We start from the raw sequence: 16,094 nt of genomic DNA on the forward strand, positions 1-16,094 counted from the left end.
TATACCAAGCCTTTTTAGGCTAAATATTTTAAGAAAATGCTTCAGTTTAGTTTGGGTTCTTTTTTAAATCTTATGTTCCAGGGGAAGAGTATTTAAAATGGTTGATTTTCAACCAACCAAAGAAGACTGCTTAAAGCATAAGGAATTGAAAACCAAACAGAAATAAAATGTCTTACAAATGTAATGCCAAAAAACAGCCACAGCAAACAGGGGTTTTTTTAGGAAAATTGAGAGAGATTTTCATAATAGTTTGTCATGGAAACACACATGGAAAATTAGTGGAATTTAAGTTTTCCCTCAAATGACTGAGTGAGTGAGTGAGTGAGTGAGTGAGTGAGTGTGTGTGTGTGTGTGTGTGTGTGTGTGTGTGTGTGTGTGTGTGTGTGGACTGAGCAGCTCCAAGTCTACTCTAAAGCTTACAACTGTAAAACCTTAAAGTCTGATATAATACGTGGGTCCCAAAAGTGGCTTCTCATTTATAAAATACCAATAACAAAAAGTACCATCTATTTCCACTGAGAAACACAAAAGGCCTTTTCTCCCCATACGTGTTTTTCTGTCTGTAATGTTTCCATCGTACTGGATATTTTCCAAGGTATGAAAATTAAGACAACAAAAAAAAAACTTTTAGAATTTTCCTATAGATGAGTTAAAGTACTTTGATTCAGCATCAACATTTAAAACTCTACAAAAGAAATGTTCATAAATCCTAATCAAGATGGGGGTAAAGATTCATTATGGCATTATTAATTCCTTTCTACAGGGTATGAAAGCAACTTAATAAATATGACTTGTGCTACTACCAGGAACAAGAAACAATGGCTGAAGATAAAATTTTAAGAGTGAGAAATGGACTGGTTGGGGGTTACATGGGCAAGGGTATTTTCTTCAAGACGGCAAAGGCTCAGAAAAGCTTTTTCCAAGACCTTAATATGGACTTACACCAATAACACTTACCAAACTCAGCTTCTGCTTGAGAGGAGGAAAGACGATAGAGGTGGCAATTCTAGCTCTCCAAGACAGTGGGATTCCCTTGGACACAGATTCATGATGGTATAAGAAAAGGCAATTGGTGCTGAGGACATCTTCAGGACTATATCACATGATTACCTCAGATCTCTCTTTGGCCACCTCCCAGGGTTGGATTAGGTGTTCTTATGGGCTCAGGTCACCCTGAACTTCCCCTATCAAAGTATCTATTACATGAAAGGCTTATCTTTTTCTTTAGCTGCATCCCCCTTACGCTTCAGCTCCATGATGACAGGGACTATATCTCTGTTGTTCACCAGTATATCACTAGTACCCAGCATAGAGTCTGACACATGACAGGACCTCAAATATTTATCGATTCTATCAGGTATCAAGTAAGAAACATGCTGTCTCCTAGGTCATAATCAGGTGTCATGAAAATCACTGACAGCAGCCTATTCTTATTTATGTGGAAACTAAGAAATCAGGTTACTTCTCTTCTTTCAGTTGAAAACTGATTTAGAAAGAAGAAGATACGAAGTAAACTGCTGTCAAGCAATAGCACCGAACCATAAAATTTATTTTCTGAACCATGACTTAGAATGATAAATCCCCAAAGGACAAAGCTCATATCATGAAGATAAAGAGAGATGTGGTGGGCTGAAGGCTTCCAACTTTAGTTTGAAGGGAAAGAAGAAAATGTTACACAAACTGCAAAACAGGCTATCATAGAAGAGGTCTGACAAAAGAAAGAGTTTAGTTTAAAAAAAAAAAAAAAAGCCCCCAAATTCCTAGGCTGGAAGGTACTTCGCTATAAAAATAGTGAACCTTGGACTTCCCTGGTGGTGCAGTGGTTAAGAATCCGCCTGCCAATGCAGGGGACATGGGTACCAACCCTGGTCCAGGAAGATCCCATATGCCACAGAGCAACTAAGCCCGTGCTTAGTTGCAACTGCGCCACAACTACTGAACCTCTGTTCTATAGCCCACATGCCACAACTACTGAAGCCCGGGCACCTACAGCCCGTGCTCCGCCACAAGAGAAGCCACAATGAGTAGCCCCCACTCGCCACAACTAGAGAAAGCCCGCGCACAGCAATGAAGACCCAACGCAGCCAAAAGTAAATAAATAAATCTATTAAAAAAAAAAAAATAGTGAACCTCCATAGGTGCCTGGCACATGGATGGTGTTTTAAAAAAGATTTAAATCTAAAAAGAACATCATACATTGAAAAAAAAAAAAACACCTGAGTGGAAAATGAAAATTTGATAGGGTAAATCACAAAAGATAGTTAACAGAAATTTTTAAGTATTATAAAAATATACTTCAAACCTCCAACCAGAAGGCAGATATAAAAGATCTTTTTTTTAGCACAATGGACCAAAACTAAATAAACTTAACATATGGGGGGTGGGGGGATGGGGAATCAATCACACAAGAAAAAAAAATGACTAAGAAGTATTGTATCTAAAATAGCCTAAAAATAAATAAATAAATAAAAATTTAAAAAATAAATAAAATAAAATAGCCTAGAAGTATTTAACAACTGTGAAACTAACAGAAAGTATTATAATTAAGTGATGAATAAGTAAACACGAGTTAAAGTGTGCTATGGATAACAAAGCTAATATCAACTTAGACTTGCATTAACAGAATTATCCAGAAAACAGAAGGAAGTGTCTCTATACTACACTATTTTAGGTTTCACAATACCTGTTAAAAGTTAATTAAGTCAGACATCCAGAAGAGAGCAACTCAGAACTATATTTTACAAGGATTAAGATGGCAGCTGTCTTCAGCTTCAGAATGATGGTTTGGGGTTTTTATTTTTTTATTTGTTCTTTTTTGATGCCACAGGAATGGAGAAGAGAATTTTAATTCGCCAAACAAGAAAATATCCAAAAAGTAGAAAAGACTATCTTATGAGGCACGCTCCCCATCTCAGAAATGAATTCACCAAATTATTTCCTCAATTGGTAGAACATGATCTTTAAAGGGCCATCTAACACTAAGATTCTAAAACAATGAAGAATACTTCATTAATGAATGCTTAAGACTTCACTATTAATTACTGATTAAATCTGTGGAAGAGAAAAGTTTTGAGTTGCCAACACAGAGCAACTGAAACAAGCAGTGGGACCAGACTTAACGCTATTTAAATTTAAGATGAACCATAAATTTTCCTGGTAATAACTACCACGCTCACAAGAAGAGTCTACCAATAACGCTAAACTTACAAGCCTATGTAATATAAATTTTCAAGCCTATATTCTAAAATGTCTTTAATAAATGTATGTGTCAAAATAGTTTTCATTCCCCTTCTCAATGATTTCCGTAATTCCACAGTGCCTCATATTCAGATAACATTTGTGTTGAGACTCTAGAAATCTGAAAACACTAGTTCTTCAGAAACTATACTCCACCCCACCTCCCCCAATAAAATATCAGCAGGAATTAGATGAACAATAACCAAACACCATTATCAGACACTGATATTTTCTTCAAGATCAGTGGTTAAATTCGTTTTAGGAAAAGCAAAGAAAACATACTCACATCTTGGCTCAGTCCAGAAAAGGTTTTCTGAAGCTCCTTGGCAAATTCTAAGTTATGTAGCACTTCTTCATATTTCTCAACTGCTTCCTACCGAACAGGATAAAAAAAAATCAATTCTGTGAACTTCTAAGTACAAGTATCTCAAAATAGGTTCCTTAATAACAGCAAAGGAGATTTAAGACTTTAGGAACTAGCCTATACATACTCAAAAAAAGTAAGGAGAAAGTATTTAATAGAAGTTACATAAAGTTAAATTTAAAAATTCAATTGTTTATGCTAGAAATCTGAACCATAATAATAATAATAATAAAGCTGACTATCTATAAAGTCTAAGGTCAGAGAGGCCTGTGGGTTTTAAGAGCACTGAGCCAATAGGATTCCTCTGTCAATATTCATTCACTACACAAATATATTACACAAGTAGCACAATGAGAATCACACAGATGAAAGCAACCTCAAGAAATTTATACTATGGTAGGAGAAACTTGTAAATAATTACCTATAACAGACAAATTAAGTATTGTGACAGAAATATTGTTTTTTTTTTTTTTTTTTTTGGCTACACCGTGCGGCTTGAGGGATCATAATTCCCCAACCAGGGATTGAACCCAGGCCCTCAGCAGTGAAAGTGCAGAGTCCTAACCACTGGACTTCCAGGGAATTCCCTGTAAATTTAAAAAGGGAAATTTTCTTTGAGATTTCACAGATGAACAAAGATGATAATTAGAGAAGGGGTAGGTTGTTTTGTTTTTTTTTTTAATTGGGGTATAGTTGTTTTCCAATGTTGTGTTAGTTTCTACTGTACAGTGAAGTAGAATTCCCTGTGCTATGAAGCAGGTTCTCATTAGTTATCTATTTTTTTTGGTGGGACTTTACCTCAAAGGGCCATTATGAAACAGAACAAGATGGGGAACTTGTCCAATCAGACAAAGGCATGTTACAAAGCCTCCATGGTTAAAATAATATAATATTCCACTTCTGGGTATCTACCCAAAAGAAATTAAAACATATGCCCACTTAAACACTTGTAAGTAAATTTATATAGTACATTATTCATTATAGCCCAAAATAAAAGCAATCCAAATATTCAGCAACTGGTAAATGGATAAGCAAAATGTGTTATAACCATACAAAGGAATTCTAGTTAGCAATAAAAATAAATGAATTACTGATACATGCTATAACATGGATGAACCTCAAAAACATAATGGTAAGTCAAAAAAGCCAGATGCAAGACTTTATTTTATATGAAATATACAGAAAAGCCAAATTTATAGAGATAGAAAGCAAATAAGGGCACAAAAGAGAACTTGAAGGGGTTATAGAAATGTTCTAAAACTCGATTGTTGTGATAGCTGCATAACTCTACAAATTTACTATAAATTATTGAATTGTACATTCACAATAGGTTGTTATATTTATGATACCTCAATAAAGCTGTTTTTAAAATAATCTGATAGTACTACGTCTTTATAAAGGTACAGAACAATAGGAACTCCTGTGTACTACTTGTCTTAGCATAAATTGGTACAATAGTTTTGGAAAATAGTTTAACATTTTTATTATGAAGTTAACTATGGGTATACCCTACAACCCAATGATAGGTATACACCCTGAAGAAATCTTACACCTGTATCTCAATAACACATATAAGCCCAATCAAAGTAGAATGCCAAAAAATAAACAACTCAAACATCCATCTATTTACAGACTACTACTAAGTAGAGAAAAGCAAATGAAATATAGCTACTTGCATCTATAAAAATCCTAACCATAATGAGTAAAAATGATAAACTGAAGATTATACAGTATAACATTTATCATAAGTTTCAAAAAAGCAACCCTAACAGATTTAAGGACAACAAATTAGTCCTGTTAAAACAAAAGGAAGGGAATGAGGGGGAAAAAGTTCAAGGTCAGGTTACAGGAAAGAGTTCTGCAAAGGAGCTTCAGTGTTGTTGGTAATAAACTATTTGGGTTGAGTAGTGGGTTCTGACACTTGCTTTATTATGCATTGTAACTTACATGCAATACTTTGTTTGGACTACATATTTCTTAATAAAACAGGTAGAGAGGCCTTCCAAATATAGAACCAAGAATGCACAGATAACATAACCATATCATACAGTCCTCAAAGGGATGTAAAACTAAAAAGGAATACCGCTTCATATCTACTCCCAAATGGTATTAACTTTGACTCAAGAAAAGCAAAATCAAATGGGAACTACCTCGACTTGCCATTATCAAATGTGGATCCCTCCTTCCTTTCTTTCTCTCTTTCTTTATATAGTGGAGGAGATGTCCTTCCACCTGTGCCCTGATCGTATTCAATTCTGCCTTCATGGGAGGTCTTACTCTGGTTTTCTTTTTTTTTTTTTTTGCGGTACGCGGGCCTCTCACTGCTGTGGCCTCTCCCGCTGCGGAGCACAGGCTCCAGACGTGCAGGCTCTGCGGCCATGGCTCACGGGCCCAGCCGCTCCGCGGCATGTGGGATCCTCCCGGACAGGGGCACGAACCCGTGTCCCCTGCATCGGCAGGCGGACTCTCAACCACTGCGCCACCAGGGAAGCCCCGGAGGTCTTACTCTGATCCCCTCTTTAATGTCTTGAGCCTCTCCCTCTCTGTTGATGCTGAAACCAGCACTGAACAAGTTCAAGTCTCCCCCAACCTAAATAAGAAAAATAAAAAGTGCCTTTCTGGCAACCACGTCCTTCCAGTCTCAGACATACATCAAAAATGCCTACAGTTTCCATTTCCTCATCAGCCCTTATCAACCTGAATTGTTTCCACCATTCCACCAGAACTGTCCTGGCTAAAGTCAGCAATGTCAGTCCCATCCTTTAAACCTATGGATCTTGTAGAGCTCTCATTTTGGTTAACTTCTCAGAAGACTTCAACATAAAGGCATCCTCCTGCTCTACTAAGATCCCTTGTTTTTTCTGTAACGCTAACTTCCCATTTCTCCAGCTTTTTATTTACTGGCAATTTTTCCATTAACTATTCTCACCTCAGTTTTTAATCACTTATAAAGATAATAGGACCTACATCACAGAGATGTGCAATTTAAATGATTTCATGTTTATAAATCACTCAGAATGATGCCTGGACCCAAAGTAAGTTCACTATCAATATTTTTAGCCATTATTATCCAAACATGAAATGTCAGATTTCTTTAGCATTCTGTCTTAACGCTTCTGTTCTGCTTTCTATACTCTCACCTGTGATAGTCTCATCTTTTCTCATGGCTTCAATTAGCAGCCATACAGGTGATAGATCTGTAGACTAAACTTCCCTATGCTCCAGACCTTCTCATAAATACTTACTAGTTATCTCACCCTTTAATGTTTCACAGGCACATTAAAATCAATGGTCCAAAATTGAGCTCTTTATCCCATCCTCCCAAAACATTCTTCTCTCCCAGTGTTTCCAAGCCCAATAAATGGTTTTGCCATCCACCCAACTGTTCAAGCTAGAAACCTGGAAACCACTCTTGGTTCTTCTCTCTATTCCTACACAGTGCCAAGCTATGTTGATTTTACCTCTCAAATCCAACTACTTTATTCAAACCCCTCTGCCAGTATCTTGGTACCAGCTCCCAAAAGCTCTGACCTAGACTACAGGTATAGCAGCTGAAAGCATCAAGTACCCTTGCCTTTTGCTCAAGCACTCACTTGAGTCTCGGTTCTCCATTTCAAATCCAGACCTGAATCAAAATAGATATTAAAGTTACAAATGGGACTCTAAAAAACTTCATTAAGACACTTTTCTTACCATTTTAAAGGAGAAATCTAAGTTTATGTTAGCAATAGTGAAATCTTAGAAGTCTATAGCTTAGTCTCAACAGGTTACTTAAGAGTTACTACCAAAAGAGGTTACATTAGCTAGGCACATATAATCATGCAGATCATAGAAAGCTTTATTTACAGCATTACAAATATCTGTTGGGTTGAAGAAGAAATACAAACTGAATTACAAAATTTCTAGCCAACAATACCGAAAACAGTATCAAATCAGATCTATAGTATCAGCTAAAGCAGTGCTTGAAGTAACAGTCACAGCTTTAAATACATATAGGTTATTGGGGGGGGGGGGGGGGGAACAAATTAAGCACTCAGCTTAAAGATAGAAAATGAAGCAAATAAACCAAAGGAAAGCAAAAAGATAAAACGCGTAGGAGAGGAAAAATAAAAGCTGGCTTTAAAAAAAGAATTTTTTTAAGATACTCACTAACTTAATTGAGTAAACGAGGAAATACAACCACACAAAGTTAGAAATAAACAAAGTAATACAGAAATAGGCTTTTATAAATAATTACTTTGTCCCAATCTTTGCAAATAATTTTTTAAAACTGAATGAAATATTAGTGATTTTCAAGGAAAAGTTGTAAAAAGTTGACTCCAAAAACAATAAATATCTAAATAGATCAATTTTCAAAGAAAAAATGGAGAATACTTTCAAAGCACTCCCACCCAAAAAAGAACCAGGCTGACAGTTTTTAGAACATTTCAACCAAACTTTAAAGTATTATGGTAACACTGACACCATATTAATAAAGGATGAACAGGCAGAGCACAGATGTTTAGGGCGGTGAAACTATTCCGTATGTTACTATAACAATGGATACATGCCATTACATATTTGTCAAAACCCACAGAATGAGTTGAACGCTAATGTAAGCTATGGACTTTGATGATGACGTGTCAATGTAGGTTCAATTGTAACAAATGTACCACTCTGGTATGGAACGGTGACAGCTGAGAAGGCTGTGCGTGTGTAGTGGGGTCAAGGGGTATACAGGAATTCTCTCTACTGTCGGATCAATTTCTAAAGCTGCCCAAAAAATAAAGTACACTAAGAAAAAAAGAAGCAAAAATAAAGGCCCCAGAAGTATCTATATTAAGCTAAACTGTATACAGGCTTAAAGAAACTATGGGCAAATACAAAGTAACCTATTAGAATCATTATTTTGTAAGATGAGAAATGAACAGAGGAAGGACAGTGTGAAAGAAAAACTGTTATCTTTTTTAATATTTCCTGATTTCTAAACTATGTGAATTACTTCCAACTTTAAAAACTAAACTTAGAGCTTTTAAGTTAAGTACTATACTACTGACAACAGTTCTGAGGGGTCAGATTATAGATTTTTTTTCTTCTGACTCATCTGCATTTTCTAAATTTCTACCTTAAGTATATATTCCTTGTATGAGGAGATGTTATTTCTCAAAAGTACCACTAACTATATACTTAATCACACCTAAAAACCTAACATTCAATCATTTTATATTTAGTAAATCTATATGTAATAAATATTTAAATGCCTACCATATGCTATAAACCATTCTAAGTACTAGGAAAACAACAGTGAACAGACAAAAATCTCTACTTTAATGGAACTTACAGTGTAAGGGAAGGAGAGATAAAACTTTACAGTTTGTCAGAGAAGCACTTTTATTAAGAAAATTAAAGCAAGGAAGGGAGCAAAAGAGTGGGAATGGGGGAATGGAGGTATGGTATTGTCAGGACATGCGTTACTAAGATGACCTTCAAATAAAAAGCTGAAGGAGGTTGGGAATGGAGCCATTTAGACATCTGGGAAAAAAGCATCCCAGGCAGTAAGAACAGCACATGCAAAAGCCCCGAAGTAGAAGTGTGGCTGGGATGTTTGAGGACCAGCAAGAAGGCCAGTGTTGCTAGGATGAAGCCAGCAAGAAACAGAAGTGCAGGAAATGCAATAAAGATGCAAAAGGAAGTGGGGAGCATATTCCGTAGGGCCTTATTAGGACATTTTGCCACCATGATGGGAACCAATAGGGAGGGACTTTTGAGCAGAGAAATGACCATCTGACTTGCATCTGAAAAGAATTACTGAGGCTACTATGTTAAGAATAGACTTGGATAGAGAGCAGAAATAGAAAAACCTGTGAGGAAGCTGTTACAGTAATGCAGATGAAAGGTGATGTGGTGTGGAACAGGAAGGCAGAAGCAGAATTTATGAGAAATGGTCTGTTTCTGGATTTATTTTGAAGGCAGAATTGACCAGACTTGCTGATGGGCTAGATATGAGGTATGAGGAGAAAAACGAGAAATTCTCCAAGGTTTTGGGCAACTCCATCCTTCCAATTTATCAAGCCATTAACTGACATAGTGAAGGTTAAAGGAGGAACAGGTTCTGGGAAGCAAAATGAAGTCAAAAATGTCAAAGACAACTGGGCATAAGAATCTAGAGTTCAGAGGACTCATCTATTGGCAATATAAATTTGGCATTTGTCAGGATGTTACCCAAAAATTCCAAGTTAATACTCTAGAAGCAACATGTAGTTGTGAAGGCAGTAATGAAATGATGAGATTAAAGTTTACCTGGCTGGAGCTCTGAAATATAGCATATCCTCGACATTTCTTACAGAGCTATCATGAGAACCACCAACCTCCCCACTCCCATCTCCTATGTTTCCCCAAAGTCAAAAACACTACTGTAACAGAACATTTCCTCCAAGGGTATTTACACAAAGGGAAGTTTCATCACTTTAAAAGTTATCGAATATACCATGACTACTTAAAAACAAAGCCATGTTGAAACGCTGAAATGTCCAGCTAAGTCCTTTCACCAGCTATCTAAGCCCATCATTCTCGGAGCTCAGACAATTCAAATCTGTGCCTCAGCAAAACTGTAATTTACTACATCACAAAAATTCGAGGTCAGTGAAGAACAGCCAATATGGCAAGGGAAAAGCCCTTGAATACCAGGACCTATGATTCACAACCAAAAATTTTAGTTAAAAAAGATAAAATACAATAGATCTACAAGCTAGATTGAATAAGTTTTAGATTAATTTTGTCCCCATCTTAGCCAGGAGATGTGATCAGGTCAAAATGGCAAACATCAATAAAGCATCTTTTAAATTTTCCATATTGCAAAAACTCTCCTTCACCACATTAGATAAAATTTGCAATTACCAGGTATACCATGGGCAAGGTAAACAATATTTTTAAATGTGGTGAATAGTAAATATTTATAGTAAGATTTAAAAAAAAAAAAAAAAAAAAAAAAGCCCAACATCTATCTATCAGATAAACATGCCTCCTGAGAAGGAACATGGCAGTTCAGGATAGAAAAGCAGGGAGAAACCATCAAAGGAATTAGGGGGAAGCAACTAGAGAAAACCAAGGCAAGCTGTAGTGAATATCCTTTTATATTTCAGAGCAGAGATGTTAGGTTTAGAAAAGTAGAAAGCTAGATGATTCCCTGCTCTTCTCCTTTAGTCCACTCTAGTGAAAGGTTAATTTAAATCCATACGTTAACTCTCAGTGATAGGCTACATTTTCCCTCTTACTTGACAACACACACACCCATCCGTAAACCATCTACTAGTGCAAAAGAAGTAAAGTCAAAGCTATGAGATCTAATAGGTGAAGACAAAGTCTTTTGAAATATCCAGTGGATTCTCACTCTTCTTTTTTAGCCTATCAAATCTTTGGTCTCCCCCAAATTCATCTAGAGTTTTACTAAGAAAAGAAAATCAGTAGGTCTGGCCAAAGGATCATAAACCACTTACCAACTGGTCTGGATTAAGTTGCTCTCCATTTTTCAGGCGATCCTTGTAATCTTCCAGTTTGAGCTACAAAAGAGAAACCTGATATAAAATTCTGAAACAAACTAAATACCAGACTGTTCCTTATGAAAACAAAGTTCTTGAAGTTAGCTATCAATCTGTAAGAATAACATTTTAGTACGAGGCAAGCAGCAATTGTAGGTGAGTTCCAGTCAGGGAAAAAAATATTACACACAATCAACATTAGTCTGGAATTACAGAAGTTAAGCAGTAATAAAACCCTTTTCTCTTAATGGCCTCTATAATTATAATTAGACTACGTGACACACAGGGATTTAATCAATCATATGCTCCTAACCCAGTGGTGCTCAATCAGGGGCAAATTTTGTCCCCCAAGGATATACGACAATGTCTGGAGACATTTTTGGTTATCACAACTCGGAGGATGGGAGGGAGGAAGAAGGTGCTACTGGCGTCTTGTGGGTAGAGGCCAGGGATGCTGCTGAACATCCTACAGTGCAAAGGACAGCCCCCCACAACCAAGAATTATCCAGCCCAAAATGTCAATAGTGTTGAGACTGAGAAGTCCTACTCTAACCTCATACTGAAACTGTTACCTGTTGAATTATGTAGGCATTTGTTCAATAGGAAACTTCCTAATGGAAGTACAGAAATGTAAAATACTTCTTTTCTAGAATTATAGTAGCCTCAACTTGAAGCTATTTTTCATATAAAATTTGATATTTAAGTAAATAGATGACAAACAAATTGCATTTATTGTCCACATAATAATGACATGACCCTTTATGGTATTCTAAAAGCAATGTTTAGGCTCCTTCCATATTGGCTTGATAGCTTTAAAATGCTCTTCCAGAAGCTTGAAACAAATGTATAAGTACTGACCAGATTGGTATTCAAAATTAAAGAGGCACTATAGTTAAACTGAAGAGCATAATTATACATATATATGTAGTTCCTCCACCTGGGGTAAGACATTAATGAGTCTCTATCAAAAGATCCTGCTTTGACTAATTTCCCACAGTGGCAGGGAATTTGTGCTGACCCAGGCACACTCACCTTATCACACTTGTGATCAACTGCATGCATTCAAAAGACAACTGGTGAGAGCTAGGGCTACAGAGAAGCTACTAGTAACTGGCTCTTCTTCACTACCTTCCTAGTGTGTGTGTTAGTGGGGGCGGGGGGGTGCCGAGGGAGGGGAGAAGGGGGAGGAAAAAAGAGTCAACCAGACTCTTAAAAATCGCTTCACCCTCCTCTATTAAAAGCAACTTTCCTAAGGTTTAACTAGGTCTTGGCATAAAAATATTTAAGAGTTCCTAGGTCCAGATAGTTATTAACTCACCTTACTATCACAAGCAAAAGAGAATCATGACATAACAAAGCTACGTGCAGTACCGTTTCACAGGCTACATGACTCAGGAAATGAAGAATGATTTGGATCTTTACATCAGCATTTACTGTAACGTTAGGCTGACTATAACCCTGAGTATCTTCACAAGGTTCTCTACAATGCTTTCACCTACCAATCTTAAACGATCACCTAGCAACACAAAAATTAGTGCTAAAATATTTTCTGGCTCTACCATCATTGAAGCTTCCAAAGACTGCAGCAGCTATACTGCAATATCAACTGCTGCAGAAAGTCACAAGGAAAACAAGCTAAAAAATTCAGACTATTACTCATTTATGAAAAGAAACATTAATACTACACTCAAGGAGTTAATCTGACGTAAAGTAGCCAGCTTTTCAAGTATTTCAACAGTAGCATGCATAATAATTTTACTATGAAGAATATTTTTATTCAGTTATTCTGACAAATCAAACAGAAAGTGTTTAATATAGCCAATATTTAGCCCACTTGTACATTTTAGCCAGCTAAATCTCAAGGTTACTTAAATCTTCAGGAAAAAAATCTTTAGGAAGAATACCTATGAGCCCTGATAGAAAGCAAAAATGCCAGTTCCTTAACCCTTATTTAAGATGGTGCATATACAGGGCTGGGGCAAAAAAAAAAAAGTTACCTTCTTTTTCTCGATGTTTCTGATTTTGTGTTTAAGGCATATGAGTCCATTATCAATATATGTCTCATATGCTTGGGAAGGAGAAGCAGCAGAACTGAGAGCAGGCTGCAAGGGGCTCATGGCCCGCTGGCTTTCCCCATGCTGACTGTGGTTCACTTGCGGCTTGGCTGACTTCATATTCCCCTCCTTTCCCTCCGCCGAATGGCCTGAAGGTGACTGGTAACCAAAAGGAGATGAAGAGAGTTGCACCATTGAAACAGATGAGGCTGAAAGAGGGAAGGAAAAAAACTAAGTATAAAAGTCAATTACGACTAGAGGCTTTAAATTCCCTGAAAAGTCTAGACCCACGCCCTCAAAATTCTCTTCCACAGAAGTGAGCTCAAAACCTAATGATGCTTTAGATACCACACTTCCATTTCACTACCTTGAAGGCAATTAGTGCCACGCACTGGCGCCTTTACGTAGGCAAAAATCTACAATATGGGGGACGTTTCCAGAAATTCAATTTCCCACATAGGGAGGAAGAGCCGCTCATCAAGCAGTGGCTTCAGAGCTGAGGGCAATCCACATATTGAATAATTTCTATGGTCAAGTGATGACACACAAAAAATAAGCCTTCCCCATGGGGACAAGGCAGCCATTCGAAACTCTCTACATTATCCCTCACCAGCAGCCCCGACCCCAATCACTAACAACGACTTTTAAAAGAAAATCCCGAACACACACAATTCTTTTAGAGTTCTCATTCACTAAGTGAAGAGAAACTTCTTGAACAAGAATGCTAACTTCCCTTTAATTGCTCTGGGGCCTATAAGGCAAGTCCGTCACTACTGGACATTTGGAGCGAGGTACTCTCTGAAGCTGCGACCGCCCCGAGTAGGTATTCAGTTTTGTTTGGACTAACCGGTAACCACTCACATCCAACCGGTTTAAGAGCTCATCCTGGCGAGTCTTACACCGCCCCGACCGTGACCCTAGCTCCCCCTCCACCCCCGCGCATCGGCACTATTCCCCCCACTCCCCTTGAGGAGCATCCTCAAAGCAAGGGCACAACAGGCCCCAGGCAGCCGGCGCGGATCCCAAGCCCCTGCAGGGCCCGGGCGAGAGGCGCTTCTACGCGACGGGCCCTCGGCGCCCCGAAGGCAGCGACCCCCGCCCTCCCCACAGTCCTCCGGACGCCGAAGCACACGGCCGGGGCCACTTCTGTAGGTGCCTCTAGGAGGCCGACCTGCAGTAAGACGCACGGGCCACCTGCCCTCCAGGGCCCCGCCCCGAGGATGCAAAGCCGCCCCTGCACTCACGGCGGCGACCGCCCAACCCTGCCCACCCACGCGGGCCGGCACCTGTCCCCGCGCCGCCGACCCAGGCCGCGGCAGCCAGACTTCACCTCCGCAGGCCGCCGAGGCCGCTGCCGCCGCCGCTGCCGCAGCACGGGCCCGCCTTCGAAAGCCGGCGGGAGCCAGGAGAGCTGCGGAGGTGGACCGGCGCCACCCCACACTCGCGTCTCCTCCTCCAGTCTCCTCCCTCTCCCTTCCCAGGCCTCGCTGGCCGGGTCTGCGGCGCCAGGCGCTCCGCCGACTTAGCCGCTCTCACCTAGGCCCGCCCTCAACCCCGCACGGGGCTTATATAGGCGCGCCCCGCCCCCACCCGCTCTCCCAGCCTCGGGTCGCCGCTGCCTCCTCCTTCCGGTTCCCCGGCCCTGCAGCCGCCGGCCTCCGCCCGGGGGGCGTTTGCGCCAGGCCCAGCTGCGGCGCGAAGTCGGTCGCGAGAGGGCGCGTTCTCCCAGCGATTGCGCAGACTGCGGGTCACCAGGTGGGCCTGCTGAGTCGCCTCCGGGAGCTGGGGGGTCGCAGACCTGGCAGCCCTACCCGACCTTGCTGATTGCATCCAGTAACAATTGGATGTGCGACCTTGAACAGGTGATTTCGATCACTCGAAAAGCGAAGCGAGCCCTTTGTGGAATTGCCAGTTAAACCGAGCTTGAGCCTCTGGTGGTTTAGGTGGGCACTCTTGAAACGCAGGGATGCCTTTGCCCCCCAGATTCCATCCTTCACAGTAGGATGGGGGAAAAATCACCGTTTCCTCAGAAAGGACAGCATGTAAGAGCAGAATGCTCCAAACCAGCATTGCCATAAAAACGGAGTGGGTGACTCCGCAACCTTCAGTAACAAGATTTTATTTAGGCTGTGTCATTTGTTGCTTTGAAACAGATTAATTCGTTGTCACTCAGAGAAAAAGCTGATAAAAATCTTGGTAAGGTTGCATCAAATTAAGAGAAAAGGCTGGAAATACATCACTGTTTCTGAAGGAAGGTATGGTGTTTCTCATACCAAAAGAATAAGAGGGGGTAAAAAAAGAAAAACAGGAATACCTACCATGTGTCCAGCTATTATACCAAATAGAATTGTTTTAGGTCCTGTCCTTGGGGCTCTGATAAAAGTTATTTAGACTAGCAAGAGAATAACAGAGAAAAATCAGAAGTATAATCAAAGAAACCAAAGCCCAGTTTAAAAGTGTTGGGGAAACCTACACAAAAATTATCATGATTTTTAACATTTATTGATACAGTATTTTGCCAGTTATTATCTGTGTTCTTTTCAGTCTCTGGTAACCTATTGTACCTTAATGTTGCATTTTAGCTTTGAATCTCTGAATCCCATATGTGACCTTGAGAGTCAGACAAATACTACATTGTCCATTTGTTTCGTTGTTTACAACCAGAGATAGAGCAGAAGCTGCTTAACGTGAGGGGAGGAAGCAAAAAAGTGGACAAAGTTAAAAAAAAAATGTGAAGGACACACTTTTGGATCAACAAGCAGGCTCAAAGTTACAACACAGGTTATGCTGTTGTAGCCTGAACTAATAGTGAACCTCAGAATGGTATTTCAGACATATTAATCATTAAATGTTTGCCTTCTAATTGACAAATAATAAACTATCCCTTGGGTCATATAGATCTAGCCATAGATCCTAAATATT

General features: G+C 39.3%; 1 protein-coding gene across 29 annotated transcripts in view; it reads right to left on the bottom strand.

The window, feature by feature from the left end:
- Window positions 1-14,744, bottom strand: part of CAPRIN2 (caprin family member 2) — a 41,836-nt gene extending 27,092 nt beyond the window's left edge. For 11 of the 29 annotated variants that reach the window (XM_060112653.1, XM_060112640.1, XM_060112636.1 and 8 more), the window contains exons 1-5: window positions 14,459-14,498; window positions 13,116-13,381; window positions 11,077-11,139; window positions 3,524-3,610; window positions 958-1,032 (exon numbers count right to left, since the gene is read on the bottom strand). In XM_060112653.1, the coding sequence (XP_059968636.1) occupies window positions 958-1,032; window positions 3,524-3,610; window positions 11,077-11,139; window positions 13,116-13,367 (477 nt within the window). In that variant the 5' untranslated portion in view covers window positions 13,368-13,381; window positions 14,459-14,498. The other 18 variants (XM_060112642.1, XM_060112639.1, XM_060112637.1 and 15 more) reach the window with 4 other exon arrangements.
- Window positions 14,745-16,094: the final 1,350 nt, after the last annotated feature.

The sequence above is a fragment of the Mesoplodon densirostris genome, chromosome 11 (assembly GCF_025265405.1).
Source record: "Mesoplodon densirostris isolate mMesDen1 chromosome 11, mMesDen1 primary haplotype, whole genome shotgun sequence".
NCBI lineage: Eukaryota > Metazoa > Chordata > Mammalia > Artiodactyla > Ziphiidae > Mesoplodon > Mesoplodon densirostris.